We start from the raw sequence: 24,843 nt of genomic DNA, 5'->3' as shown, positions 1-24,843 counted from the left end.
TCCAGGCGGGCTGACGGAGTCTGATTCCCAGGAGCATCGCGCGCAGAGTCGTCATCGCGCCTAGAGCGGATATCTGATCCGGAAAGTGTCCGCACGTGTATGGCAGGTCCTGTTGTACACCCCCGAAAGTAAGCAACCGGCTTCTTACCGGTTTCTTACTATTTGTTACCCCCTTACGAGCTCGGACCACAGATTTTGTTACTCCCGCTTGGAGACGCTGCTCGGCTGGCGCAGTCCCTGTGTGCTTAAACGACACACTCGTTCTTCAACCCCAGCTGTTTCACTATGCTAGCTCGTCATCGCTCTCGTGTAAGGTGCAATAGGCTTTGTGGCGTTTGAGTGTCTGAGCGGAAGCACAGTCGTTCGAGGACTTGATATCGACGACTCGGCGAAGCGCGCCGCGGCGTCGATTCTCGCTTTCCCCCGCGACCATGGGTGACTCGTTTGACCTTATGATTCTGCTCTCGCTAACTGCAAGGTATGGGTGTTAATAATTCGCAAGGTTAATACATCGTGTGCTAATCTTCCGTTAGTACACTGACTCCATCGCAATTAGAGTGCCCGGATTCCACTGCAGATCGGCGCGTGCCCATTCGCTTAAAAGAGCTGCTTTGTCAGTATATTATATCTCGTAAGTCTTGTTATGATATTCGGCGTTGCACACCGACAAACAAAGAAAATTCCTATCACGAGGGCGGGATGATGAAGGTAAGCGTCCTCCATGCATCAAACTGTCGACTCTCAAATCCAATTGGGAACAGCCAGCCTGAGAGCAGCTCTTTTGTGGAGTCTTGCCTCGAGGGTCGTTGGTAAGCCTTTTAGCTGACAAATGCTCGGAAGGCCGGCAGCCGCGGGCATCGAAACCTGGAAGCGATGGCGACAATCAAAGTTTGCAGCGCACGGGCAGGGTTCCGACGCATCGCGAGCCGCATTTTGCAGTCCGAGGACGCGCCATCGACATTTCCGTCGCTCCACAAAGACTCATGCATGCAGCACCCCAGGACACTTAAGGATGAATGTAACGCGGTGGGTGAATACTCGCTGGCGCCACAGCGATGGTTAGCTGCTCATGTGTACACTCGCAGTAGTTTATTCCACCCGATCTTGGAAGCAGCAGGTACCAAGCGATTTGGGACTCTGGGAAAAGACGCCTCGCCTAGATGATGTGCTTACAATATCAATGCTTACAGAGCAGACAGGCAGGATCTTGATCTTTCCGAGGTACGTACGTCCATAGATGCTCTCGAGCCGCAGGGCGTATTTAAGGAGCCGTCAACTCGGTACAGAGACTCCAGCTCCCTTTCCACATCCGCAAAACCTCGTCGTCGACATCTCTTCCGCCTCTTGCGCACCAACCATGTCTCACGGCAAGCAGTTCACTCTCTTCTCTCACAAAGGTGGTCCGAACGGGTGGTAAATCTTATCTCCTATAGCTTTGCAGCGATACGGTACTGATCGCGTTTTCACACTCACAGGAAGGTTGCCTTCATCTTTGAGGAGCTCGGCCTGACCTACGAGTCTATCTACTTCGACTTTCAGAAGAATGAGCAAAAAGCTCCGGAGTTCACCAAGTATAACCCTAACGGACGCATCCCTGCAATCATCGATCACGGCAACAACGACTTCGTGGTCTGGTAGGTCACCTTAAGTCGTCTACGCATTCCACCGGACTAACATGTACACATTGAAAAGGGAGTCCAACGCGATCACCCAGTACATCGTCGACAAGTACGACAAGCAGCGCAAGCTATCGATCGCGCCGGGCACCGATGATTACTATGCCCAGCTCCAGTGGTTGTACTTCCAGGCGTCCGGCCAGGGCCCGTACTTTGGTCAGGTCGGCTGGTTCACCTTTTACCACCCGGAGAAGGTCCCGAGCGCAGTGGAGCGGTACAGGAACGAGACCAAGCGTGTGTTCGGTGTGCTCGAGAGTGTGCTGTCGAAGCAGGAGTGGCTTGTCGGCGATAGGCTGACCGTCGCGGATATCTCCTTTGTCCCGTAAGTGCATGCTGCTCGCCAGTGAGAAATCTTGCTCATGTTCATACGCATTCCGCAGATGGAACATCGCCGCCACGACGCGCCTCCTCGAGAACTTCGAATTTGAGAAGGAGTTCCCTGCCACCGCCAAGTGGCACAACAAGCTTTTCGAGCGTCCGGCCGTCAAGAAGGTCTGGGAGGAGCGTGAGAGGCTGCTCGCTCAGCAGTAAACAGGATGCAGGACTGTGCAGGGTCGTACTCTCACACTGCAACACAATAGTTTACTGAATAAAATACGTGCACCATGCTGATCTCTAGACGGGAACAAGAGTGTCTTCAGGTAGACGATGACCGCGACCGGGGTTGTCAATACTGTAACCCCTCGACGGGTACAATTATGGTATTTAGAGAATACCGTTTACACACGCTGAGAAATGATCCATACGAACGCGCTTTCTCGTTCTCGTACATACCAAAGAGATGTGCACAAAGCAAACTGGGCTCAAATACCTGGGCTCTAGCCTTTTGCACTGCGGCTTCAGCTGCAGTTACCCCAATTGAAACCTTCACCATCCCCAATTGTACAATTCAGGTCAGTTATTAATTCTGCTAGACTGCGGTTTCAGACCAATGTGATAAGTGCTACGAAGAGCGCGTTAGGGTATTATACAAGTCAGTTGTCCGTGGCCAGGGTATCAGTTGCATGTTCGTAAGTGTCATCACGTCAAACAAGGGGAAAGTTTGCAAAGGGAGGACGGCCATGTCTTGCCCGCCCAGCGTTCCTTGTACAGCGGGTCGCGCTTGTCCGGTACATTGAGCTCGTCAAGTGGACAGATGCGCCAACCTGGAGGACTTATCGCATAATCCACTCCAGGGATCCAGAACCGAGCGCAGTCGCCAGTCTGCGAGTCCAAGCAGTGCCGTTTGAGAGCATCATCGCGAGGAAACAAACCTCGGCATTGAGGGTTCTGGCACTGAAACCGCTTATCGAAATGCGTGTCCATGTGTCGGTTGCGGTCCTTTGCAGTGGCGAATGTACGTTTGCCTGTACAGGTTTTGACGAGGCATTTGAAAGTGCGGGGACCGCGCTCGCTCTGTCGTGGGATTTCAAAATCTGGTAAGAATGGAGACGGAGAGCGAGAGCGCGAAGCGAAGGCGGGAGTATTTCGTCTAGAGTTGTCTTGAGGATCATAGTCCTCGTCGTCGGACTCCCGCTTGCGCTTCCTTGGCGGCTGCCAAAAATTGTTAGCGATAGCACACTTCAATCATCAAAATACAAGACACACCTCTTCGTCATCTGCCAGGGCACGCCTCTTCCCCAACACCTTCTTAGACAACTCCTGCCGTAACTCTCCGCTCATTTCAGGGAGATGCATTCCCGGGAGGGCGGACGAGGGAGGGGCAGCAGGGGCAGGAAAATGGAACGTAGGATGGTAGTCGGCAAGGATGTTGCTGCTGCTTTGTCCAGGCACATCCGACTCATAACCGGAGTCGCCTGCCACGTCTTGCGGCGGAGGATCCCAATCATCGAGGTTGCTTGCCGCTGTGAAAGGCGAGCCGAAAGGCACGGAGCATGTCGGAGGCGAGAAGGGCTTGAACTCCGACGGGTCTGTCCCGTATGTCAGCGACTTGAACGTTGGTGCCATCCGGAGGCCTTCAGACGTGGCAGAAAGTGTAGTGACAATAGATGGCGTTTCCTGGTGCCAGAACAACTGCGAGGGATCGTCCACGGGCTGTTTCATAGAATATGAGTGAAACGTATCTTCATTTTCAACCAGAGGATGACTTACCACGTCTGGGGCGGAGCTGACATTGAAGGGGACGGGGATCCCAACTATCCTATCCAAGTAATCTAGCATCCTGGCAAACTTCCTCTCCGGGGCGAGCTTTTTCTATTATGGGTCACGAGATGTCAGATGAGCAATACAGAAGTTTTAAAATATCACGCGCCTGCCAGATAAACAGAGGATACTCGTTGAGGATAGTCCGGCTAGGTAGGGACTGCTCCTGGCGGTCCGTCCTATGCATAAACAGCAACATTGGTGGGCACGCGCGACGGGGTTATAAGATAAGGCCAGAATTAAGTGGGAGCCGTTCAACAGCTGAGGGCGTAATGAGCGTAAAGACGATTGGCAAAGCGAGGTGAGGGGTATATATTGCGGGATCTAGGACAAAGGGTACGCTCAGCCACTCTCTGACGTTCGGTGTGATATGAAAGAGAAACCGCACTTTCACCTAGCTTCGCCTCATCGCAGAGAGAGCTGGCGAGTGGAATAGTAGGAAAGGGTCCTTTCGCTTTGGATCTGGGCCGTCAAAATTAAATATGAGAGATGCCTTTTGTTCATTTAGCTGCTTCTCTAATGATCGACCGTATAGACGCTCGGCGGGCAAGGCACGCATTGAAGTTATCGTAGAACAGTGGTTTGACCACTTTGCGACAAAGGTAGCAGGGGGGGCTCAGTTAAAAACCAGAGGACTGTAAGCGTCCTGTCGTGATATGCATATGCAAGTGAGTCTGCGTACCTAGGATTATCGCCATACGAGCGAGGACCATTTTGCTGATGTCTGATTATACGCCGTAATGTACCAGACATGAATGTGATAATGCTTGGACCGGGAGCTCAATTGGCGTCGGAGCTTATGGTGGTGATATCTCCGCCCGGATCAACGAAGGGCACTCCGACAACGCGCTGGTCCGCATGCCCCATCGAGCAGCGTAATCTTCGGGGTGTACAGCCATGTACTTGTACCTATGTACACATGCGAAGGCCCTCGCTGCCCAATTGATGGTCACGGTGTCTCTAAAGGGCGCAAGCCGAAGTTCCGCGATGCCAATGCGTAATGGTGCCGTCCTCGAGCTAACCTAACTGGGTTGCCAAAGAGCCGGCTACGCGGAATTTCACTTTTTTTTGGCTGGACGGAAGAGTGTACGATAGCACCCAAGACATCTGAATTGGGCTGAGTACGCACCCTGATACCATCTGACCCAAACAAGGAGGCCAGATTCTTAGATATGTATGATCCGAGCTGGGGAACATGGGGCACATCGATCCCGTCTGTGTCGTCCCTGACTTGCCCGGCTCAATGATGCAGGTACGCTGTTAATAAATTGGCCTATGAGCGGCGATCTCATAGCCAGTGATCTGGGTACTCATACATAGCATCGAAAAATCTTCGTGAATGGTGTCGGGAAGCGGGACGTGCTGGACGACAATATGGATTGCGCCAAGAGCCCGAGGGTAACCTTCATTGCGTTTAGAGGTGATGAAGAAATTGAAGCCTGAGGACTTGGCAATTTGCATGACTAGGCATGCAATCAGCATACTGGCATCGCCTGGCGGCGGGAGTACTGCGTACCGTATTGTCCAACCAAAGAGGCACCGCCAATAACAGCGATCGGCCGTCCGTCGTGCGTGTTTTGACCCCCGCCGGTTCCTAGGGCAGGAAAAGGCCGATGTCACCGTTATCTCAACGCATAGCGGTGCGCGAGGGTTAAATTGCGTTTTCCTGCATGGCCCACGCCTACTGAGGATGCACTAGACTTTTTTCATTTTGCCCCTGAGGCTGAAATGTCAACAAGCTATCTAACGTTACGCAAACTTGCGACAGCTGTCAAGCCGTCACCGAGAAAGCTGCAGCTGCGGCTTCTGCGAAGGATAGACCGGATAGAATCTACAACAATGCTGGTCAAAGACTGGAACATATATTTCCACCAACACAGCGTACCTTCGCTGCGGTAACGACAGCTATGACGTAGTGCTGCTGAACCGTTGTACTCTGCTTGTCATAAGTATCACGGGATAGGTTGATAGCAATCAAGTCTGGACTCTGGATTCGCTTGTCAGAGCGAAAACGACTTACGCGCAGCTCCAACCACGGAGAACACGATGACATCCTCCCGTTCGTTCAAGTTTCATGACGCCAGCGCTATGAAAACCTGATGGAAGCGAAACAAGCCATAAGTTTACTTGCATCGCCGAACTCGTGTCATGAATCTTCTACAAGAAAAAAAGAAAAAGACAACTTTTAGATATAAGTCGAGTCGCTGGCATCGGATTCTGTCCTGGTGCTCAGAGACAGCCGTCAATTTCTTTCGCAGGTGATATATCCAAAATACTGTCAGAACGCAGGCATGATGATGACTCGCATAGGTCATCATACGCGGTCTAGGTAGGCACAGCCGCAAGTGTAAGGGAGCCGCGGTTCGGAGTACGGAACAAGTGGACGCTTAGTTTTGTGGCGTTTATCTTACTTAGCGCCAATATTCTACTCCGACTGATGGCGGATCTTGCATATAGGAGTTCGTGGGGTTGTCGATGAATGGATGAATCAAGAGAAGAGTTGTCGGTGCGACAGCCCACTCTACATGCTCTGGCCTGTCCGTTCCGGAGCCGTCGCGTCAATGTAGAAACAGTTCGGGCTGACACAATACATCGTACATTTCAACGGACCCCTCGTTAGGACCGGTATCCAGAGGGATATGGCCGTTCTCGGAAATACAGGTACACAGCTGTAAGTTTGAAAAAAATCTAAAAATGATCTGATAAGCAGCATCGCATCGCTGTGGACATTTCGCGCGACGCTCCACGCCTTATTTGGCAGGCATCCATCCCAAGTGGGCAGCTGTCGTCTTGGCGACCACCGTCATTTGGGTAGCGCCGCGGACGCAGGTGGTAGTCTCAGAGCTTTGTTCCACACCAACAACTGCTCAGGTAGCAGCCTTTGTGCATAGGTGCGTTCGCAGTGTCAAGATCGCGCCAAAAAGACGGAAGAAGCTGAGAGCGGACGTGGCAGTTCACCTTCGCGACCCCACCGGTCTACATTCTTTTTGTCGCACGTTCCTTTCATTGGCCGTCTCCGCCCCTTCTTACCCGATGACACCGATTTCGCGGTATGGGAAGAAGCTTCTAGCCGCCTACTGTAAGTACTAGTCGAGATTGCGATCCTGTGTTCTGTCCGCAGTACGTTGAATCACTGATGTGCGATCCTCGAATGATTAGGTGCCTTGGCATTGCTTGACTCGACGGTGCTCGCTCTAGCGACACGTGTGAATATTTGGCAGCAATTTTTCTGTAAGTGGTTAATTGAATATGGCGGCGGGCAAGACTGACTGAGCATTCCACCAGTTGTGGCAGATATGTTCCCGTTGGGACTGTCGATCGCATCCCTTGTTCTCATCCTTCTCATGTATGTATATTTGACCGGCCGACGTCCAAGGCAACCATATCTAATACCAATGCTACTTTTCTGCAGGTTTTTATCCAGTGTTACCTTTCCAAGCTCGTTTCTTGCCCGCCCCGCTGCGCAAATAGGCATATTCAGCTTCCTTAGCGTGCTTTGGCTCGGTCGGTCTCTTATAATTTGACCAGGCTACATGATATTGATCACTTTGCGTCAGCTTCGAACGCTTTCTCTACTTCCCGCTGGGGCGGCATCCCGATGCCGTGCTCCTCTGTACCCCAAGGTGAGCACTAAACATTGACGAACAGAGCAGCCCCACAGCTCATCGAGCCAGACTATCCCGACGTGCGTACCTGGTGTCAGGACGCACAGGCTCTCAAGTTCTTCATCTGGATCCTCTTCGCCGGTAGTGCGTCTCCTCATCGTCCTCTCATTTCTCCTTTATAAGACTCAACGTGCACCCAGTGTTCTGCACGACCTTGTCCGTCACGCGCTACGTCGTTGCGCAGCACAGGCACGGCAACCGGCACGTCTGGCGCGTCGCCCTTGCGCGGTTCGACCCGCGTTCGAGCATAGACTTCGGGCACGTCCGCTCGCCCAGCGTGTTCGGCGGTCGGGCGACAATGACGGATTACTTTGGGCGGGCGAACGGCACGTTCCGTCCCGGGACCGACTCTAAGTGGTAGATTGTGGGCACGATCATTAGGTGCTCCTTGTATTTTGACCCTTGTTGGAGCCTTCTCCCAGCACCTTTTAATTCCCTACATATACCCTGAGCTGACTCATGGTCATCTGGATATCAGACATACTTAAGCCATGGTGGCTTAAGACGTAAATTGATTCGTGTATACCCAAACGGTTCCTCGTGGTTGCCATCCCCGTGCTCTTAATGTACTAGAATAAGTATTTCCTGATTGCGCACGCGACACTATGGCAGACAGATGGTAACATCCTATGCATCATTTGGGACCCATACTGATATCGAGAACGACACGAGACGAGACGAGACTAAGAATCCGAGACAGAAATTACATAGGGGGCGATACGTTACGTAGGAGCATATAACGGACCGGGTAACAACGAGCGTATCGGGACTGCAGTGGCGCAGGAGGGGCAACCATATAGCGCATATAGCGTGAGATAAAACGAGACGCATGGCCCATGATCAGAAGAATAAATATGTGGTTATGAAAACACCGAGGGCAATGATGATCACGACCTGCAGCGGGACACCCTCGGGCGGCGGCATCCGTTCGTCGACGTAGCTGCTGACATCAGTCTGCGAGACGACTGTGCTGCCGTCGTCGGAGGCCGCGCGTGTGCGCCTGCGCAGTTCCGTGGGGGACGTCTGTGACGACACCGTGCTCGGGTCGGGCATGGACGAGATAAGCTTCCGTAGACGTCCGATCTCGGCTTGCGCCTCACTCAGCTTCGCCATCAGCTCTGGGTTCGGGTCGATGACCTCGACTCGCTGCGACGGCATTGGCGCGATTGGTGTGGGCGCTAGAGGAGTATGAACATTGACGTGGACGACGGGCTCGGACGACGGCGAGGGCTCTACAGGGGACTCTTCGACGCGACGAGGAACGGGTGGTGGAGGAGATGAACGCGCATCGTGGTGCTGTTCAGTGTCCGTCTGCGGACCCTCGAAACTATGGTCTTGTGCGAAGTCTGGGATCGGCGCATGTCCGTTCTCTTGGCGCTGAAGGACAGTATTGTAGTTCTGCGAACGACACTTAGTCAGCAAGTAGAGGAGCATGGTTGGAAACATACTAGGATGCCGCTCTCTTCTGGCGGTGGCTGGATCACAGAAACATGAGGCTCCTCCTCTTCGGGGACAGTTTGTCCTTCCGGTGGCAGGTAGGCAACACGGATTTTGTGCGAGTGAATAGCGTCCTCTGCTGGCTCACCACCCCACTATAGCATACACTGAGTTAATTCACGGAAAGTCAAGTAAAAGATGCATACGATGTCTGTGAGCGGCAGCGTCTCCTTTTCTGGCGTGATGAGCGTGCTCTGGATCAGAAACTTGTCTTTGCACTTTGCGCCAAGCGGGGGCTCCTCCTTCATTGACTGAAGAACAACTGCGAGCCATGTCGAGAAGTCTGGAGACAGCGCAAACGAGACAACGCACCTTGAACCTCGACAGTCTCGCTTGGTTCGACTCGGCCCGAGTTCGGTCGTACGCAGTACAACTAGGGACGAGTCCAACGTCAGACAAGCAGTGGCGAGAGAGAGAGAGCACAGAGCACCTTCGGAGCGGTTGTCTTGACCTTGAACGCAACCGGCTGCGTGTTTGGATTGGAGATGGTCAGCGTTCGCTTGACATGCTGCGTGAGGGGTCCTGCACGATATCTCCTTCAACAACGAGCCTCATATCGCCGTACTCTGGGCACGTACTTGGAAACCCCAGGGTACTACTGGGGTTGAGAGTGAGTGACATGGCGTGGGCAGTGGCGGGTGATGGGGAAAAGGAGAGTTGGTGCTGCGAGAGAGTTGGCTCGGGTGATGTGATGACGGTAGCGGGCCAGGTTCTCAGCGCATCCCTCCATAAGAGGCAAGACTGGCGCCCGTAGCTCCAGGCTGGATTCCTCGTGCAGGCCTGCATGCATCACACCCCTTGCTTCAATTCTTGTCTGATATTTCCGATGAATCCACGACCCACACCGCCCCGAAGGGTAATCTTCCGCCCACGGACAACAGGGGCGCCAAGTGCTTAGCAGGAAAGCGCTTAAAGCCCCTTTACAAACCGTTATTTACCTCGTTACGGTCAGGTAAAGCGCGGTCTATAACCCCATAACTTACTTCACTACAACAAACCTTGACCGCCAAGAAGCCCCTCACTGTGCCGCATGTTCGCCATTCCACGTTCCAGAAAAGTCTTATAGCAACGATGGCGCTGCTGGCCCAAAGATCCCTACATGACACTAAGTGCGAAAGTAACCAAACTAACGTTGGCAACTAAATTGATATACGGATGAAAGGGGTGTGCCCGAGAAATGCAATGTCATGCAAGTGGATTAATCCGAGAGAGGGGGTGAGGGCGTCATCGGACAGCGTGAGAGCGTTGCGTCAATGGAAAGGTCGTGAGTCCCATCTACAGGATAGTACGTGCGGACGGAATCTTGTGAAAAGATGCCTGTCTATTAGTTCTTGCTGAGTGCTTGCATCTGGACATATTCGTAGTAGCCCCCACGCAGCGCGATGAGCTCGTCGTGGGTGCCAGATTCGCTGACTGCGCCATCCTTGATGAAGTATCTGTTGCCGTGCCGTCAACACCCGTCACTTATAGCCCTAAAGTAGATGAGTACTCACATGCAATCTGCGTTCTGGATGGTCGATAAACGATGCGCAATCGCGATCGTTGTCCGGCCCTTGGCAGCACTGTCGAGTGCTTCCTGCACAATCTTCTCCGAGGTCGAGTCGAGCGCAGACGTCGCCTCATCAAGTAGCAGCACCTTCGGATTCCGCAGCAGCGCCCGCGCAATCGCAATACGCTGCTTTTGGCCACCGGAGAGCTGGGAGCCCTTACCACCAACCTCGGTGTCGAAGCCGTCTGGTAATGACTTGACGAATTCGAGGATGTTCGCATTACGACATGCGGCCTCGATCTCCTCTTGTGTGACTTCTTCGGCGGGCTTCGTCGCACCAAGGAGGATGTTGAAGCGGATGGTGCCAGCATACAGCGTCTACCTATAAGTCAGCATGGACACACTTTAACTGGAGTAGACGATGACTCACTGGCTCCTGAGAGACCAGAGCGATGTGCTTGCGATACTCGAAGACGTTGAACTCCGTGATGGGCTGTTCATCGAGGTAGACGGTGCCCGCAAGCGGATCGTAAAACCGCTCGACGAGCTGGATGGTCGTACTCTTTCCACATCCTGACGCGCCGACAAGCGCCACGTAGGTGCCAGGCTCAACAGTGAGGTTGAGGTCGCGCAGAACGCGCACACCGGGGCGGGTGGGATACCGGAAGTGGATGTTCTCGAAGCGAATCCGGCCCTTGACATTCTGCGGGATCTTGCCCTCGGTACTGTCGGCGTCAATGCTGGGCTCGGAGTCCAGGAGGTCGACAATGTCCGCCGCGGCACCCCTAGCAGAGGACATGTCGGGCACGAACGAGAATACATTGCCGGCTTGTATGGAACCGAAGACGGTCGTTTGAAGCGCGACGAAGAACTGGAAAGTGCCGAACTCCTGAGTCGAGACGAGGCGCGAGCCATACCAGAAAACGAGCGCGATAACGAAGAAAGACATTGCCTGCGTGGCCGCGAAGAGCAAGTTGGACCAGAACGAGCTAACCTTGGAATCCCGGAGCGGGCCCTCCAGCGACTCGCTGTACAGACGGAGGCAGTCCTCCTCACGGGTAAGCGAAGCAACTGTACGGATGGAACCAGCAGCTTCGCAGGCGAGGTGAGCGGAGCGCTCGTGCGCCTTTTTGTTCTTCTGATCCTTGAGAACGACGACGTGCAGACGAACGAAACCGCCCGAGATGACAAGCGGAACGCAGGCAAGACCGACGAGACCAAGCTTCCACGCAAAGACAATACCCAGGATTAAACCAACGACGAGCGTTGCCGCACTCTGAACGATGGTACCAAGTGTGACGCCGGCGAGACCGTGTATCTTCTGCGGATTGTCGCTTAAGCTGGACGTAAGCTGACCCGTGCTGTTCTCGTCCTTGTCGAAGAACTCGATATCCTGGCGGAGGATAGAATGGAAGCCGATCGAACGAAGCTTGCTGGTCAGCGCCGCCGCCGTAGCACTGAATATGTAGTTCTGAATGCCAATGGTCACTGTCGAGATGAGGGCGATAATGAAGAAGTACAGCGCGTTGCGGTCGCCCTGGACACGGCGCTCGTGTGGGTCCGTGAGCGAAAAGGTGTTGATTGCTTTACCAAAGACGAGACCGAAGGAAGGATAGACAGAGCCGGTCACTGTAGACGGTGTCAGAGTCCATGATACGCTTATACCACACTGATCAACACTCACAGAATGCCGCAATAACCCCTATGAGGTACTGGGGCCACATATCACGGTTGATTTTGCCTATGCGCTTGAATAGGTAGAAGAACGAGTATTTTTGTGCCTTGTCCGTCTCCTTTCCCTGGCCGCGCTGCTCGAGGATCTCTGAAGCAAGCGAGCGCGTGCCCGTCTGCGAGCGACCGAGCGGGATCTCCTCTTCTACCTGCTTCTCAATGCTCTCTTCATGGGTCTCGTGGCCAGCTACGGTGTCGCTACCGTCATCGTCCTTAGGCTGCGATGCCTTCTCGCGGGCTTCACGGAGCTTCTGGGCACTCACGAGGCGCGCGTACGGGCCGTTCTCGTTCTGAAGGAGCTCGTTGTGCGTTCCGGACTCGAGGACGAGGCCGTCACCCATAACATAGATACGGTCCGCATCCTTGATTGTTGAGAGTCGGTGCGCGATTGTGATCGTCGTGCGGCCCGCGGCAGCCTTGTCGAGCGCGTTCTGCACAATACCCTCACTCTGCGTGTCCAATGCACTAGTGGCCTCGTCGAGGAGCAGAATGCGAGGATCCGAGACGACGGCACGCGCGATGGCGATGCGCTGCTTCTGGCCGCCAGACATGAGGAAGCCACGTTCGCCGACCATAGTCTGGTAGCCGAGCGGCAGCTTGGAAATGAAGCCGTCTGCGTTGGCCGTGATGCATGCCTCTTTGATCAACGCCATCTTCTCATCTTCCGAAGCGTGTTCCCATTTCGTGCCAATAAGACCGTGCGCGACGTTGTCCCTGATAGTCGTGGCGAACAATACCGGTTCCTGGGATACGAGGCCGATTTGCGAGCGGAGCCACTTGACGTTGAGCTCTCGCAGATCGATGCCATCGAGTCGAACAGCTCCCTCGAGTGGGTCGTAGAAGCGTTCGACCAAAGAGATGATGGTAGACTTTCCGGAGCCAGATGCACCGACGAGCGCAATGGTCTTGCCAGCTGGGAATGTAACCGAGAGGTCCTTGACAATCGGAACATTTGGGCGAGATGGGTAGTTGAACTTGACGTGCTCGAGCGAGATCTCACCAACGCAGCTCTCAGGCTTGAGACCGGCAGGGGACGACGAGTCGATCGTGGGGACACGGTCGATGGTTTCGTACAGCTTCGCTGCAGCACCACGAGCATGTGTGATAGCTAGCGGGAGTGTGTGAACGGCTATCACTATATGAAATGACGTGTGACGCGCACCTTGCATCTCGGGAGCAAGCAACGCGAGAGAGAACGACCCGATAAGGATAGCGAAAAAGACGTTGACGACGTCACCAGCATTCGCTGAAAGATCAGTAAGACGCGAATTCTTACACATTCATAACGGCAACGTACCTTCGCCACGGTTGATGAGTGTCGTTCCGAAGTAGAAAGCTGTGTGAAAGTCAACAATAGACGGCACAGAAATATCCTATATACTTACCCAGAGCATAAGCGTTGTAAATGATGAAGAAAAATGAGGCAAGTCCTCCGCCATGCCAAAAAGCCGCACTCATGTCAGCCTTGCGAGCCTTGCCGATGAAGACGTCGTACAAGTCCCCAAGAACCTTCTGGGAACCAAAAGCATGTGCAGTACGAACAGTGGAGATGACCTCTTCCGCGAGAGTACCGGCTTCCGCCACATGCTTGAGCGAGAGCTGCATGTAGGTAGAAATGAACTTGTTCATGACGGCACCGGTGATGCCGATACACGGCAGGATGGAAGAAAGCGCAAGAGCCAGACGCCAGGACTTGATATAGGCAAGCACGAAGCCAGTCACAAACGCCGCGCCGAAGTTCACGACTAAAGCGACCTTCTCAGAGATACCCTGCTGCACAAGATCTGAACCAATGTCAACAGGCTAGAAATGCAACAGGATACCAAGATACGTACGGGTGTCCGTCTGGATACGGGTAGCAACCTCTCCTGCACCGACATTGTCGAAGTAAGCGATATCTTGACGGAGGATGGCTTGCAAGTAACGCTCGCGGATCCGCTTTGCGTTGACTTCGGCAGTGTAGACCCAAACGTACATATAGACGAACGTTGCGAACAGCATACCAAGGCCTAGAAATGTTGAGAGTGTGTGTATTGTTCAGATTCTAACTTGCTTACCGATGTAGGCAAGATAAGATGCATTGAGAGCAGCGGCGTGCCGGAAGTTGGCGGCGGCGGAAGCCAAGTCTGCTCCTCCCTCATTTATAGTCTGCCCGAAGCTAACGAAGTTTTCAGTGAGTCGACCGAACAGTAGACTCATTAAAGGCTGGTAACGTTTTTGGTGAGTGTAGACGCTTGAGCGGATGACGAGATACGCACCTGTGCGGCACCTGCCGCTGCTGCACAAACCAAGCCGATTGCATCCAAGAAGAGTTCAAAGGGAGTGGAGAACCTAAGGGGAAGACAGATGTGAGGAAAGGATGCAGCTTAACGACGAGTACTACGCACCTGAACAGGGAGGTGAATGATGCAGGCGGAATGTCCTTCTTGACCACTGGTGGGGGAGCGTCGGCAGTACGGCCATCTGACTTCTCGTCGAGCTGAGTTGCTGCTGCTTTCGGCTTCCTGGAGAAGATACCCTTCTTTGGCTTTTGCTGCTCGAGCTCTTGCTGGGCCTGCTGCCCTTCCGCCTTCTCGTTTGTGGGAACGTCCGAGTGCGTCGACTCTGCGGCCATGCTGGCGTCGCTGGAGCCTTATAAAGGCTGGAGAGGGTCGACGACGGACAGAGGGACTATATAATAACGGGAAGAAACGAGAAGGTTGACGATGCATTCCGGCCGAGCATGCGGGCCCTTATAAGGCACAGAGCACCCATCACTCGGTCGAGGATCAAGTAGGCGCCGTACATGCCCCATCGTAAATCGCCGAACGAAATTGAAGATACAGATCAAGCTCTGCTCCCCTGCCCCACAGCCGGCTTTGTCTGGCCTCTCGATCTCTGTCCACACCTCCACCCGACACTCGGTTTTCTGCTCTTTTTTGTGTATTTTTCTTCCTCTCCAGACAGCGCGGGAAAATATTCCGTGCTTTTTGCCCACGTTTTCACGAGATAGTCGCCCGCCGAATCTCGTTCGATCAAAAGATAAACAAGCTCCAAGTGCTCGGGATGAATTCCGCTTACGCGATAATGTATTACATTGCTGCCAACCCCTTCCTTGCTTGCGTCCCCCGGCCCGCCAGCCCTCGCCGTTTGCTGTTGCCGCTCGTTTGCGCGTCCTCGGACCAAAATGATTTTATTCGCCACTGGTAGGCAATATAATCCCCCAATTCCCAGTATCGGAGCCCTATCCACCGCATCCGAGTCGCAGCGTGTGCTCAACATGAGTCCTCTGCGCTTCCACAGGTGAGTCAGCGCTCGTTGATCAACGGTCTTTCATGACCGTTGTGCCGTGAGGTCTGACATGCAATGAAGTCCAAGAAATGCCACGCAGCCGCCCAGCCTGCACCTCGAGTCATTCCGTACTGCAGCGGACTTCAGGGAAGGCGCAGTTACCCTGGCGTCCAGCACTGTGGCTGTGTACTGTGCATGAAACGCTATCCACCGAAATATACAGATCTGCAGATCCAGAGATGCACCAGGGCTTTCTCGACGTGGGCTGCGCCGTTCGAGCACACTTCTGGCTTGGCATGACCCGTCTTTTCATAAACAGCTAAATACACAAATATCTGAAATATAGAAGCACCTACCAAAAAGTCCGCCGAAGTGGCTTGCCGAGCCTAGGCCCCGCCACTTCGCTAGAAGTCGGGAAGCAATTGCACGGCGGGGTTACACAGATCGGCTATCACAAATTAACGATACCGAGGCGGAGGCGCACTTGTGTCTCGGAAAGGCAAGCATGCAGGTATGTAGGCCAGCTCCTCTCTCGGCCGTGCAACGCATCTGAAAGCCCTGCGTCAAGTAAACTACCCTTGAAGCGGACAGTGCAGCTATCTTAGCTCAACCTCTGAATAAACTACCACCATCCAAGTGTCTCCTTCCGCTCTTCGCTTCCTTGCACGGATGACGGCCAGCCTGCGCTCCTTCTCGATTGTGCGCACCCCAAGCGAGTCAGCCGCCTTTCGCAACGTCTCAACACGCCTTCTCTTCTCATTCCCCACCACCCTGCAACGCTTCATTCACTCCCAACGTGCATAATACTCGCGACGCATGTCCTTTCTCCTGTCTTCCGATGGTCTCTGCTCTGCACCGCTCTCTACCCAGTCCTGGACGGCCCCTGCCTGCCGTTGCTCAGTGCGTTCAAGTGCCCGCGCGCCTTCCAAGTCACGTCCTTCCACTTCTCCGCGTCCGTGCGTCGCATCGCCGCTTCTACATAACATACCTCGCGGAGCCGCGTCTCGTCAGGCTGCACGAGTCAGACGGCGTACCACCCGCTGTAGTGGCCGTTGCTCGGCTGCTCTCTGAGCCTGAAAACACGACGGCAGGCAAAGCACGCATATTTCTCATGCTGGCAATGGGCCGACCTGAACTGCCGTACGAACCATCTTTCGACCCACGGTCAATTTTGTGGTGATTGAGAATGCCGCACACGGTTCGGCCAGACCACCGAATCTTGCAGCTCACCTTCTGTGGAAATATGTCTTCCCGTCTGGCTTTATGCAAAAATCTGTTCGTTGCGTAGGCTGGGGTTGATGATGATGTCCAATAGCTCGAAGCCGTGCCGATCTCGCGATGAAATCTGAGTTCGAGCGGGACTCAGAGCAGTACCCCAGATACAACTGAAGACATCTAGATGTGTGACTCGGACTGCATAGTCGTACTGTCGGTTCCTTCTCGGGACCGGGAGGACCGTTGCATCAGCAAGACTCGCTAAGCGAGACCCCGAACACCTCAAGCGTGAGCATTGCAGCTCCTGCACTCGGCTGATCTCCCTAGGCATACCTTATACAATACGCGCCCGACCGCAGCCCACGCATACGGCTTAAAGACGCGACGTTCTATCTACGTCAACTTCCTGTTTTCCGATGGGTGAACTGCCGTCCCGAGTTCGCACATGTACAGCCTCAGCCCCAAAGCCTGAAGGCGTATGCGAAGATACATCCTGTCTTTAGTATGGCAAATGCCTTCCCATTGCATTTTGCAACAGACCCAGAGAAGACGGCACGCGGTTATCCCCGCGTGACACCAGACTGGCTGATTTCTGAGAGTGGATAGTCAGACTAGCATTAAATCCTATAACATCCTAATAACCAAGATTTCCAGATTGTCTACTAAGGAGGGCAGCCCTAAGTCGGTACAACGAGCGGAGTGTAATGTATGCTGTAGCTAGTAATGATGGTAGTGATTAGAGATGTCGAAAGAGTGAGAAAGGAATGAGGCCGGGACGTCCAACGGGGCAATTACACAGCGCGGGGATATCAGTAATGAGGTAGCAAAGATCATGGGAGATGAACGAAGACGATAGCAAGGATAGACAAATCATTGTGGACTGACGGGCATATTCGTGCCGTCGTACGAGAAGCCTATATGTGACGTCAGCGTTTACATAGCGGCTATCGAGCAACGAGGCCACGTACCGGCAAACTGAGCTTGCACCGTCTGCGAGAGCTGCGAGCCCTCGACGACGCTGTCGAGGGGCTCCTCAGTAGTGAAGACGGTGTCGAAGTTCGAGACGTCGACAGGGCTTGCGACGCTCGGCTTGAACGGCGGCTGGATCTGTTTCTTGAGCAGCTTGCTGAAGTCGATGTTTTTCGCAAAGAACGGGTGCTTCTTGATCTCCTCTGCGCCATTCACTCCGAGCCGCTGAGTGGGATCGCGCGTGAGCAGACCAGTGAGGATACTGCGCGCCTGCGAGCTAATATCGTCACCGAAGACGAGTGGGTTTTGGAGAATCTTCTGGTACATCTGCTCCGTATTCTCTGTGGGAAGATTAGAGGTCGAAAGACGAAGGTAGGCAGGGGTACTGACCATCGTAGAATGGAGGAAGACCAGAGAGCATTTCGAACAAAAGGACACCGAGGGTCCACCAGTCGATCGTCTTGTCTGTAGTTGAACATTAGTGGCTGTAGTACGAAGGGATGAGACTATGCTCACTGTAGCCCTGGCCAGACAAGATCTCTGGTGCAAGATACTCGGGGGTACCGCAGAAGGTATTTGTGGTGTCGGAATCCTTCATGTTCAGCTTGCAAAGACCGAAATCACATAGAGCGATGTGGCCAGTGTAATCAAGCAGGATGTTCTCCGGCTTCAGATCACGATAGACGACGTCCAGTTCGTGGAGATGCTCGAGGGCAAGCAGAAGTTCGGCGCTATAGAACCGACTCCGCTCCTCGTCGAATCGCTGCTCGCGCTGCAAATGATGGAACAGCTCCCCGCCGTTGACGAAGCTGTAGGTGTATTAGGCTCAACGAAGCCATGCTCAGAATCGATGCACGTACGCGAGGACCAGGTAGAGCTTCTGCTCTGACTGGAAACTAAACTTCAGTGGCACAATGAATGGGTTGTTGACGCGGGCCAATACGAGACGCTCGGCCAACGTATGCGTGATTTCGCCACGCTCGACGATATGCTGTTTTCGGATGGTCTTCAGAGCATAAATACGAGAGGTGTCACGCTTTCGGACTTGCATGACCTACCATCAGAGCTCAATCTTATTTGTCCCACAACAGGATGACAGGTCACACACCTTTCCAAAGCTGCCCTTTCCGATGACAGTGATCAGCTCAAAATCATCAATGGTCAAAGATGCTCCCTATAGGAACAGTCAAGTCAAATGATACGACGTGGCAGGCTGTGAACACATACTGAGCTCGGCCGGAATGCGATACCAATCTGTATCCGCCCTGAGCCACCCGAAAGGTCATACCATTGCTCTTGCGTGGGCATGTCGTCGAAGTCTGGGGTGAAGCGGATGCCGCCCATGAAGAGATCGTTGCCCATGTCGTCCGCGATGCCATCACCACCGCGCTTGGGCTCCTCTTTGCGCAAGTAACATTGTATCGAGATCTCGGAATTGCGAGACACGTCGCTAGTCGTACAGTTAGTCAACCGATCAGGTACCAGGAAGTGGTCGTGTGCTTACAAGTTGGTTTCATACATGTACAGAGGCTTCCCTAGGTCGCCGCCGAGTGGCGTGATAAGGACCTGATTGACCTCGAATTCCATAACGATGTACGGCAGCCACCAACATTGCATTCGCTGCACACTGTCACGATTGCTGCGCTTGCTAGCCAGCCTTTGTTGATTGACACTTGAAGGTGACACGGAGGCCGCTACTTTTGCTTGCTGAGACTTGAGCGCCGCTGCTACTGCTGGCGGGATGTTGCCTCCGGGCACAGAGAGGTCCTCTGCGCCGAGAACACGAATAGCCAGGATACCTGAACGAGGCATGGGTCGTCCGTCGGGATTGCCTGGGGTGGGAGTGGTCGAACGAGGAGAAGAGTCTTGTGCGGAAAGATTAGGTTTGGGCTTGCTCTTACCCAGTTTCCAAGACATTATCAACAAAAGCTGATTAGAGATGAGATCTAGGAGAGCGAAAGCCTGCTTTGCGCTCAAACCGTTACCAACGAGCGACGTGGCAGGGGGAGGCACAGAGGTGGTCGTGCTGGATACAGTCTCGCTTCGCGCTGATCCGCCTCGTCGCTAGCCCGGATAATCCCAGAGATTGCCGGCACATCCTCAATTAGGCAAGCGTAGTAGTTCGGCAAAAAAATTCGCGTCGTTCCCCCACAACTCCATGGAAACACGATGAGCAGAAAACTCCATATGGCGACCAGAGACCGGAATCCCGCTCTGCCACTGCAAGAAGGTGCTGAAGAGCGCAAGCGAGATAGTCCAGGAGAGGGGTAGGCTGAGGTCGCCACAGCAATCCAATTGGCAAGTGTAGATATCCATAGCTACTGTCAAATTGACTCGGATGTGCGTGATTCTCCCCATGCTGAAAGTCTCTCCAGCGCGGAAATCTGGCAGAGGCCTCAGGATTCGCTAAGACTCCCACGCTTGTGCGTTTGATGTGGACGCCTACTATCCTCATTTGGAAATCACAATATGCTCTTCCCGCTTCGACGACTCTTGCAGGAGCTTGCAAATTTTTTACTTTTTTTTTTTGAAGTATAAATTCGACTATACACACTATAGAACTCTAGAGTCGTAACATGAACTGCAGGGGCAAGAAGCCTGGACGGATGTTGCCGTAAGCAATTTACCCGCGGATTTCTGGTCGGGATGTGCCGAAATTCAAACACCGCTGAGCAGACAGTAAACCTTACTGCTTGCCTCGTCAACAGAACCACAACGGCGCCGTGGCCTGTCACAAAAAGTTCACTCGTTCACTTCCTCCCTCGCTGACCTCAGTTCTTCAACAGCCCTCGTCCTTACATCAAAATGGTATGTTATAAACGTTTGCATGAAAAGCCATACCGGATTACTCGACTGTGATACTTACTCTATCGCTCCGCATCTGTGGCATCTGTAGACTCTCGCTGCCGATCTGCTCAACCCGCTCCCCGCCTCTGAGACCCGCAGGCATAAGCTCAAGCGTTTGGTGCAGTCTCCAAACTCATACTTCATGGACGTCAAGTGCCCAGGTGTGTAATCACTCCCCTGCGTCCTTACACATAGCCTCATGCGTATCTCATCCACCCCAGGTTGCTTCGCGATCACCACCGTTTTCTCGCACGCGCAAACCGTCGTCCTCTGCGGCGCATGCACAAGTGTCCTGTGTCAGCCGACCGGTGGTAAGGCGAGATTGACCGAGGGTACGTCTCCACCCCTATCACATCAGACAACGCCCACTCATCTCCTGTATCTCTTGCAGGAAGCTCGTACCGTCGCAAGAATTGAGCTATCCGTCAATCCTCATATCTCCTCGCACATCCAGCTTGTTGTTCTGGCTTACGCATCCATAATCGATCTCCTCGTCTCGCTTTCCTCGCACGTTCTCACGGATTGCGGCCGACAAGGCTGCGCGCCACCCACCAGGGCTCTCACGCCGCCCCCGGCCCTCGCTTCATGTATTTGCCACTCATTTCCTTGGGGGCACTTTTAGTTTCAGGCCTATGTTGTTCAGTGTATGATATATGCTTGTAAGCTTGCACATGCTGTCTGCACGCTGTCTGACTGGGGGATGCGCTCGGATTGAATGCTGTTCATTGGAGAACGGTTTTGCACGCGGAATTGCCCACATCCTATTCGCACAGTCTCACACGTGAACGTCAATCCATATGTCTATATTGAGGTGCAAGGGTCTCATGAGTCCTTGTGATACAAGATGAGAAGCCGTCGGGATTAATGCAGTCTAATATGACGACGGCAGGAGATAGTCGCATTGAGGATGAGGACATGCGCATCTTCGCTACTGACGAGAAGGGCGCAGCTGGGCTATGAAACATGGCTCATGGAGTCACAGGGTCCTGTGACAGCTCATAGAGCGTTCAAGCTAGCAAGCAGCTGCCGTCGGTGCTCTGAATCTGCCTTCGCCAATCGAGCGAAGCTACGGGTGCCTCGCCCTACGAGAGCCTTCAGCCTGCGCATTTCCTCCGCCTCACGAACGTGCCGCGCAAGCGCAGCTTGATTGTGCGTGATGCGCTTCTTCGATTCCTTGTATGGCCCGGTGGTTTTTGCTTTCAGTCCTATGCCGAGACGATCGGACTTGAGAACGGTGGCGATAGGCGTAAGGAGTGGTTTAGAATGCGCGTCAGCGTCGGGAACGACGAGAGTGGTCGATGGTCGCGGAGATTCTTCCGCAGATTCTTCATCCTCGACCTCTTCTGCAGTTTCGCTGTCGCTGTCTGAGAGCGTGAGATCTACGACCTCAATCGTCTTGATCATGCTGATCTCGCCGTCAGCATCCAACTGCACCTCATGCTCTTCTCGCTTGATTAGACTGCGATCCACCTCTTTGCCCTTCCCCTTCGCTACAGCCCTTGCAGGGGCCCCAATGTGGTTCGTCTGGCGAGACGCGGTTGCACCGAGGCCCTCGCCTTCGGCCCATCCCTGCTGCTGGAGCATCCCCCACCCTTTGTTGAACGGACCCAGCGCGAGGAATACAGGAGGCTTCACAGCCTTGTCTGCGGGAGGCGGCGGCTCTCGAGCAAGGATATCAGCAAGGGTAGGAGGAGTAGAGGGAGAGGAGACAGGTTCGGACTGAAGAGCTCGAGTTATGAACCAGTTATTCTTGTCGGGTCGTCTATAGGGTGTCGGCACGGCAGTTCCTGCGACGAACGTCGCTGCTGGAGTAGAAATTCTGGAGGATGCGGTCGCCTCCAGCGGGGCAGTGCTAGCTCTGGGTGGTGCGACAGAGCTTATTGGCCCCGCAGTCGAGCTGACTTGATTCGTCAAGGATCTGTACCACCCTGCGATCTCAGTCTTGGGTTCCTCTTTGGGTGGAGGGGAAAAAAGGTGTTTAGGCAGCCCCATCATATCGTTTATCTCGTCATACGAGACAACCGCTTTCACGAATTTCGGTGCGTTCGTGACGCGCCGCTGAGTACTGAACGCCGACTCGGTCTGCCATGCGAGGTCAATGTCGACATCGTCCCGCTCGATATCTTCGTGTTGCTCGCTAGTCTGACCAGTCGCAATCTCGAGAGTCTCTCTGTCCTTTGGATCATAGTGTGAGCGGATGACATGCGCGACGGTCGCCATGAACGTTAGGGCAAAGTTGCGAAGCGCTCTCAGGTCGCCACCTCGATAGCCAATCACGTCGTAAGACGTCATCAGGCGCCTCCCAAGCGCTCGACACTGGTATCTCGCTTGCGCGGGATCACGAAACCGCCCAGTTATTGACTCACGAGAGAAATTTGGAACTTTTTGGTCGCAAAAAATATGCGAAAACAGCCTGAAAAAATAAGTAAGAAAATGCCATATTTTTCCTCCCGGTATCCGGCGGCCCGGCGACTCGGCAACCCGGCAGCTGAGCCGATTGTCCGCCGGGTGCCGCAGCCACGGGCGCTTTGACAATGGCCTGGCGGACAATCGGCTCGGCTGCCGGGTTGCCGAGTCGCCGGGCCGCCGGATACCGGGAGGAAAAATATGGCATTTTCTTACTTATTTTTTCAGGCTGTTTTCGCATATTTTTTGTAACAAAAAAGTTCCAAATTTCTCTCGTGACTGTAGCTTGGTTATTGACCCACCAGTGACTAACGTCAACTAGAACAAGAGGCCGCTTCGCTGCGCTCCGCGACTGCTGTCCTCGTGGATGTGGTTCTGCGGGCGGGAAATTTAAGCTGAAAATTTTCGATTTCACTTGCTGTTTCGATTTCAGGGCTGCAGCATAGCCGCGCTGCGCGCGGCGTAAGCAAAGGAGAGCGGAAGCAACGATTGGGCCCAATCAAGGAGAATGACGAAATAGGGGCCGTCGAAAGGTATATAAGGCGAGGGATGGGAGAGGGGGCCCCTGGAGCGAGTAAGACAGGGATAAGAAAATCGTTTCTTACTTTAAGGGCATCTGCGTAATAGTATAGTAATTGTCAGTCAATGGCTGTGACTGGGACGACTCGATCGGCGACTGCCCAACTCCGAATCCCACCGGTCAATAGGCGCCAGCGCCATAATTGGCAATGACTGTGACCCGGAAAACCGGTCAGTACCGGTCAGTCACGGTCATGTCTGACTCGATCGTTGACCAGCCACTGACCAGTCTGGCACAACACTGGGTGGAATCATCAGCTTAGCGCTTTGTATTGGAGTCTCTCTTCGCAGACTCGGATATGCTACTTTGTCAATCGTTAAATTCTCGCAAGCTATCGTTTGCAAGGCGAGGTCGAATTGCGATCTCGCCGGAGAAGTGATTTCCATCGTGCAGCTTCCCCCCCCCAATCATACATATACAGGGCCAGGATAGCCTCCGTAGATGAGCCCCCAGCATTACAGTCACTCTAAGCTCTGCAATGTTACCTGGCTCTGAGGTGGGAAGCGATGCAGACGATATTCTTGCAGCCACTGGTTAGTACCTGCTTTCACCGTGTATTGCACCTTGAACATAAATAATCGATAACGATTTTCGGCATAGCTTCGACGAACCCCTCTACACCTCCCACATCGACAATATCGCTGGCAGATGTCCTCCGCGTTCGAATGATGCTTCAAAGCCTGCTCCCCATCGAGCTCATTGAAGTCATCCTCCACGATGCTGAATATTACTCCGTTGTGTCTCGCTCTACGGTGCCTCGCAATTTCACGGACAGTGATATCGAGCTCTTCGCCATAATCTTGAACGAACGTCAGGGTCACTGCATCCAGGAAGTGTCCGTCCTTATTCGTGGCCATGACCAAGGGTGGAGTTCGTATCCACAAGATCGTGGCACCTACCGGAACTCATGGACATGGTATACCCTTGCGACGTTGAACCCCCACGATCGCAATGGACCGCGTCTCGCTACGAATCGCCACGCCGATCGTGACACTCAGACACATGAATTTCGCTGGGGACGACGCTCACAACTCGTGCAGGATATCAAGGGAACAAGGATGGTTGCGTTGTGGGCGCATGCTCGGTGTGTCATATTTTCATGATACTTGGCGTATTCGAAGCTGATACTCTCCACAGGTATCCAGGATGGCAAAACTTCGTTGAAGAGGCCAGGCTTGTTGTTGCGTTGTACCCGCGTCCCTCTTGACAAGTAGCATACAATAAAGTCGCTCCATAACATAAATTCACGTTCACAAAGTATTATCGTAGGTAGTAATACACGGTATAAAATTTGGCAAGCGAGTATCTAGTTAGCCAATACGCAGAGCTATACCGACTATCCGCAAAAATGATCCG

General features: G+C 53.5%; 8 protein-coding genes across 8 annotated transcripts; 3 read left to right on the top strand and 5 right to left on the bottom strand.

The window, feature by feature from the left end:
- The first annotated feature begins 275 nt into the window (after nt 1-275).
- Nucleotides 276-2,291, top strand: PHACADRAFT_262181 (uncharacterized protein). The gene is made up of 9 exons (XM_007399553.1): nt 276-309; nt 360-478; nt 534-708; nt 762-1,026; nt 1,086-1,221; nt 1,287-1,413; nt 1,476-1,634; nt 1,693-1,998; nt 2,057-2,291. Exons 6-9 carry the CDS (start codon nt 1,358-1,360, stop codon nt 2,205-2,207), a joined length of 672 nt encoding a protein of 223 aa, XP_007399615.1. The 5' UTR covers nt 276-309; nt 360-478; nt 534-708; nt 762-1,026; nt 1,086-1,221; nt 1,287-1,357; the 3' UTR covers nt 2,208-2,291.
- A 273-nt stretch (nt 2,292-2,564) lies between these two features.
- Nucleotides 2,565-3,880, bottom strand: PHACADRAFT_212434 (uncharacterized protein). The gene is made up of 3 exons (XM_007399552.1): nt 3,768-3,880; nt 3,264-3,710; nt 2,565-3,209 (listed from the first exon to the last, which is right to left on the bottom strand). Exons 1-3 carry the CDS (start codon nt 3,834-3,836, stop codon nt 2,697-2,699), a joined length of 1,029 nt encoding a protein of 342 aa, XP_007399614.1. The 5' UTR covers nt 3,837-3,880; the 3' UTR covers nt 2,565-2,696.
- A 2,891-nt stretch (nt 3,881-6,771) lies between these two features.
- Nucleotides 6,772-8,009, top strand: PHACADRAFT_262179 (uncharacterized protein). Its single transcript, XM_007399551.1, has 7 exons — nt 6,772-6,897; nt 6,978-7,049; nt 7,104-7,164; nt 7,231-7,322; nt 7,376-7,441; nt 7,493-7,567; nt 7,624-8,009. The coding sequence occupies exons 1-7, from the start codon at nt 6,852-6,854 to the stop codon at nt 7,842-7,844; spliced, it is 633 nt and encodes a 210-aa protein (XP_007399613.1). The 5' UTR covers nt 6,772-6,851; the 3' UTR covers nt 7,845-8,009.
- Nucleotides 8,010-8,098: 89 nt separating this feature from the next.
- On the bottom strand, nt 8,099-9,640 carry PHACADRAFT_262177 (uncharacterized protein). Its single transcript, XM_007399550.1, has 6 exons — nt 9,559-9,640; nt 9,411-9,502; nt 9,293-9,353; nt 9,127-9,242; nt 8,932-9,075; nt 8,099-8,881 (listed from the first exon to the last, which is right to left on the bottom strand). The coding sequence occupies exons 1-6, from the start codon at nt 9,599-9,601 to the stop codon at nt 8,324-8,326; spliced, it is 1,014 nt and encodes a 337-aa protein (XP_007399612.1). The 5' UTR covers nt 9,602-9,640; the 3' UTR covers nt 8,099-8,323.
- Nucleotides 9,641-10,012: 372 nt separating this feature from the next.
- On the bottom strand, nt 10,013-14,859 carry PHACADRAFT_262171 (uncharacterized protein). Its single transcript, XM_007399549.1, has 11 exons — nt 14,588-14,859; nt 14,459-14,531; nt 14,258-14,405; nt 14,036-14,209; nt 13,586-13,984; nt 13,498-13,536; nt 13,363-13,446; nt 12,154-13,308; nt 10,900-12,098; nt 10,474-10,847; nt 10,013-10,416 (listed from the first exon to the last, which is right to left on the bottom strand). Exons 1-11 carry the CDS (start codon nt 14,812-14,814, stop codon nt 10,305-10,307), a joined length of 3,984 nt encoding a protein of 1,327 aa, XP_007399611.1. The 5' UTR covers nt 14,815-14,859; the 3' UTR covers nt 10,013-10,304.
- A 2,406-nt stretch (nt 14,860-17,265) lies between these two features.
- PHACADRAFT_127719 (uncharacterized protein) lies at nt 17,266-19,821 on the bottom strand. The gene is made up of 8 exons (XM_007399548.1): nt 19,159-19,821; nt 18,882-19,104; nt 18,763-18,828; nt 18,515-18,708; nt 18,171-18,463; nt 18,045-18,119; nt 17,654-17,995; nt 17,266-17,599 (listed from the first exon to the last, which is right to left on the bottom strand). Exons 1-8 carry the CDS (start codon nt 19,569-19,571, stop codon nt 17,556-17,558), a joined length of 1,650 nt encoding a protein of 549 aa, XP_007399610.1. The 5' UTR covers nt 19,572-19,821; the 3' UTR covers nt 17,266-17,555.
- A 526-nt stretch (nt 19,822-20,347) lies between these two features.
- Nucleotides 20,348-22,738, bottom strand: PHACADRAFT_262165 (uncharacterized protein). Its single transcript, XM_007399547.1, has one exon. The coding sequence runs from the start codon at nt 22,719-22,721 to the stop codon at nt 21,498-21,500; it is 1,224 nt and encodes a 407-aa protein (XP_007399609.1). The 5' UTR covers nt 22,722-22,738; the 3' UTR covers nt 20,348-21,497.
- Nucleotides 22,739-23,965: 1,227 nt separating this feature from the next.
- PHACADRAFT_31617 (uncharacterized protein) lies at nt 23,966-24,694 on the top strand (the record flags this gene model as incomplete). The annotated part of the gene is made up of 3 exons (XM_007399203.1): nt 23,966-24,020; nt 24,088-24,571; nt 24,625-24,694. 3 exons carry the CDS (start codon nt 23,966-23,968, stop codon nt 24,692-24,694), a joined length of 609 nt encoding a protein of 202 aa, XP_007399265.1.
- Between the last annotated feature and the right edge of the window lie 149 nt (nt 24,695-24,843).

This window comes from Phanerochaete carnosa (assembly GCF_000300595.1).
Source record: "Phanerochaete carnosa HHB-10118-sp unplaced genomic scaffold PHACAscaffold_9, whole genome shotgun sequence".
Classification (NCBI taxonomy): domain Eukaryota; kingdom Fungi; phylum Basidiomycota; class Agaricomycetes; order Polyporales; family Phanerochaetaceae; genus Phanerochaete; species Phanerochaete carnosa.
The sequence above is the reverse complement of the archived record's forward strand: the minus strand, read 5'-3'. Positions and strand labels throughout refer to the sequence as shown.

Coding starts and splice junctions, on each gene's coding strand:
- PHACADRAFT_262181 (XM_007399553.1), top strand. CDS start 1,358: ATGTCTCACGGCAAGCAGTTCACTCTCTTCTCTCACAAAGGTGGTCCG. Junction 1,414..1,475: donor AAAGGTGGTCCGAACGGGTG/GTAAATCTTATC, acceptor TCACACTCACAG/GAAGGTTGCCTTCATCTTTG. Junction 1,635..1,692: donor AACAACGACTTCGTGGTCTG/GTAGGTCACCTT, acceptor CACATTGAAAAG/GGAGTCCAACGCGATCACCC.
- PHACADRAFT_212434 (XM_007399552.1), bottom strand. CDS start 3,836: ATGCTAGATTACTTGGATAGGATAGTTGGGATCCCCGTCCCCTTCAAT. Junction 3,711..3,767: donor TCAGCTCCGCCCCAGACGTG/GTAAGTCATCCT, acceptor TCTATGAAACAG/CCCGTGGACGATCCCTCGCA. Junction 3,210..3,263: donor CCCTGGCAGATGACGAAGAG/GTGTGTCTTGTA, acceptor AATTTTTGGCAG/CCGCCAAGGAAGCGCAAGCG.
- PHACADRAFT_262179 (XM_007399551.1), top strand. CDS start 6,852: ATGACACCGATTTCGCGGTATGGGAAGAAGCTTCTAGCCGCCTACT. Junction 7,165..7,230: donor CTTGTTCTCATCCTTCTCAT/GTATGTATATTT, acceptor ACTTTTCTGCAG/GTTTTTATCCAGTGTTACCT. Junction 7,323..7,375: donor CCTTAGCGTGCTTTGGCTCG/GTCGGTCTCTTA, acceptor ACTTTGCGTCAG/CTTCGAACGCTTTCTCTACT.
- PHACADRAFT_262177 (XM_007399550.1), bottom strand. CDS start 9,601: ATGTCACTCACTCTCAACCCCAGTAGTACCCTGGGGTTTCCAA. Junction 9,503..9,558: donor TAGTACCCTGGGGTTTCCAA/GTACGTGCCCAG, acceptor GATATCGTGCAG/GACCCCTCACGCAGCATGTC. Junction 8,882..8,931: donor CAGAAGAGAGCGGCATCCTA/GTATGTTTCCAA, acceptor TGTCGTTCGCAG/AACTACAATACTGTCCTTCA.
- PHACADRAFT_262171 (XM_007399549.1), bottom strand. CDS start 14,814: ATGGCCGCAGAGTCGACGCACTCGGACGTTCCCACAAACGAGAAGGCG. Junction 10,848..10,899: donor CTCTGGTCTCTCAGGAGCCA/GTGAGTCATCGT, acceptor ACTTATAGGTAG/ACGCTGTATGCTGGCACCAT. Junction 10,417..10,473: donor ATCCAGAACGCAGATTGCAT/GTGAGTACTCAT, acceptor GCACGGCAACAG/ATACTTCATCAAGGATGGCG.
- PHACADRAFT_127719 (XM_007399548.1), bottom strand. CDS start 19,571: ATGTCTTGGAAACTGGGTAAGAGCAAGCCCAAACCTAATCTTTCCGCA. Junction 18,829..18,881: donor TCGCATTCCGGCCGAGCTCA/GTATGTGTTCAC, acceptor CTGTTCCTATAG/GGAGCATCTTTGACCATTGA. Junction 18,120..18,170: donor CTTGTCTGGCCAGGGCTACA/GTGAGCATAGTC, acceptor GTTCAACTACAG/ACAAGACGATCGACTGGTGG.
- PHACADRAFT_262165 (XM_007399547.1), bottom strand. CDS start 22,721: ATGGCGACCGTCGCGCATGTCATCCGCTCACACTATGATCCAAAGGAC.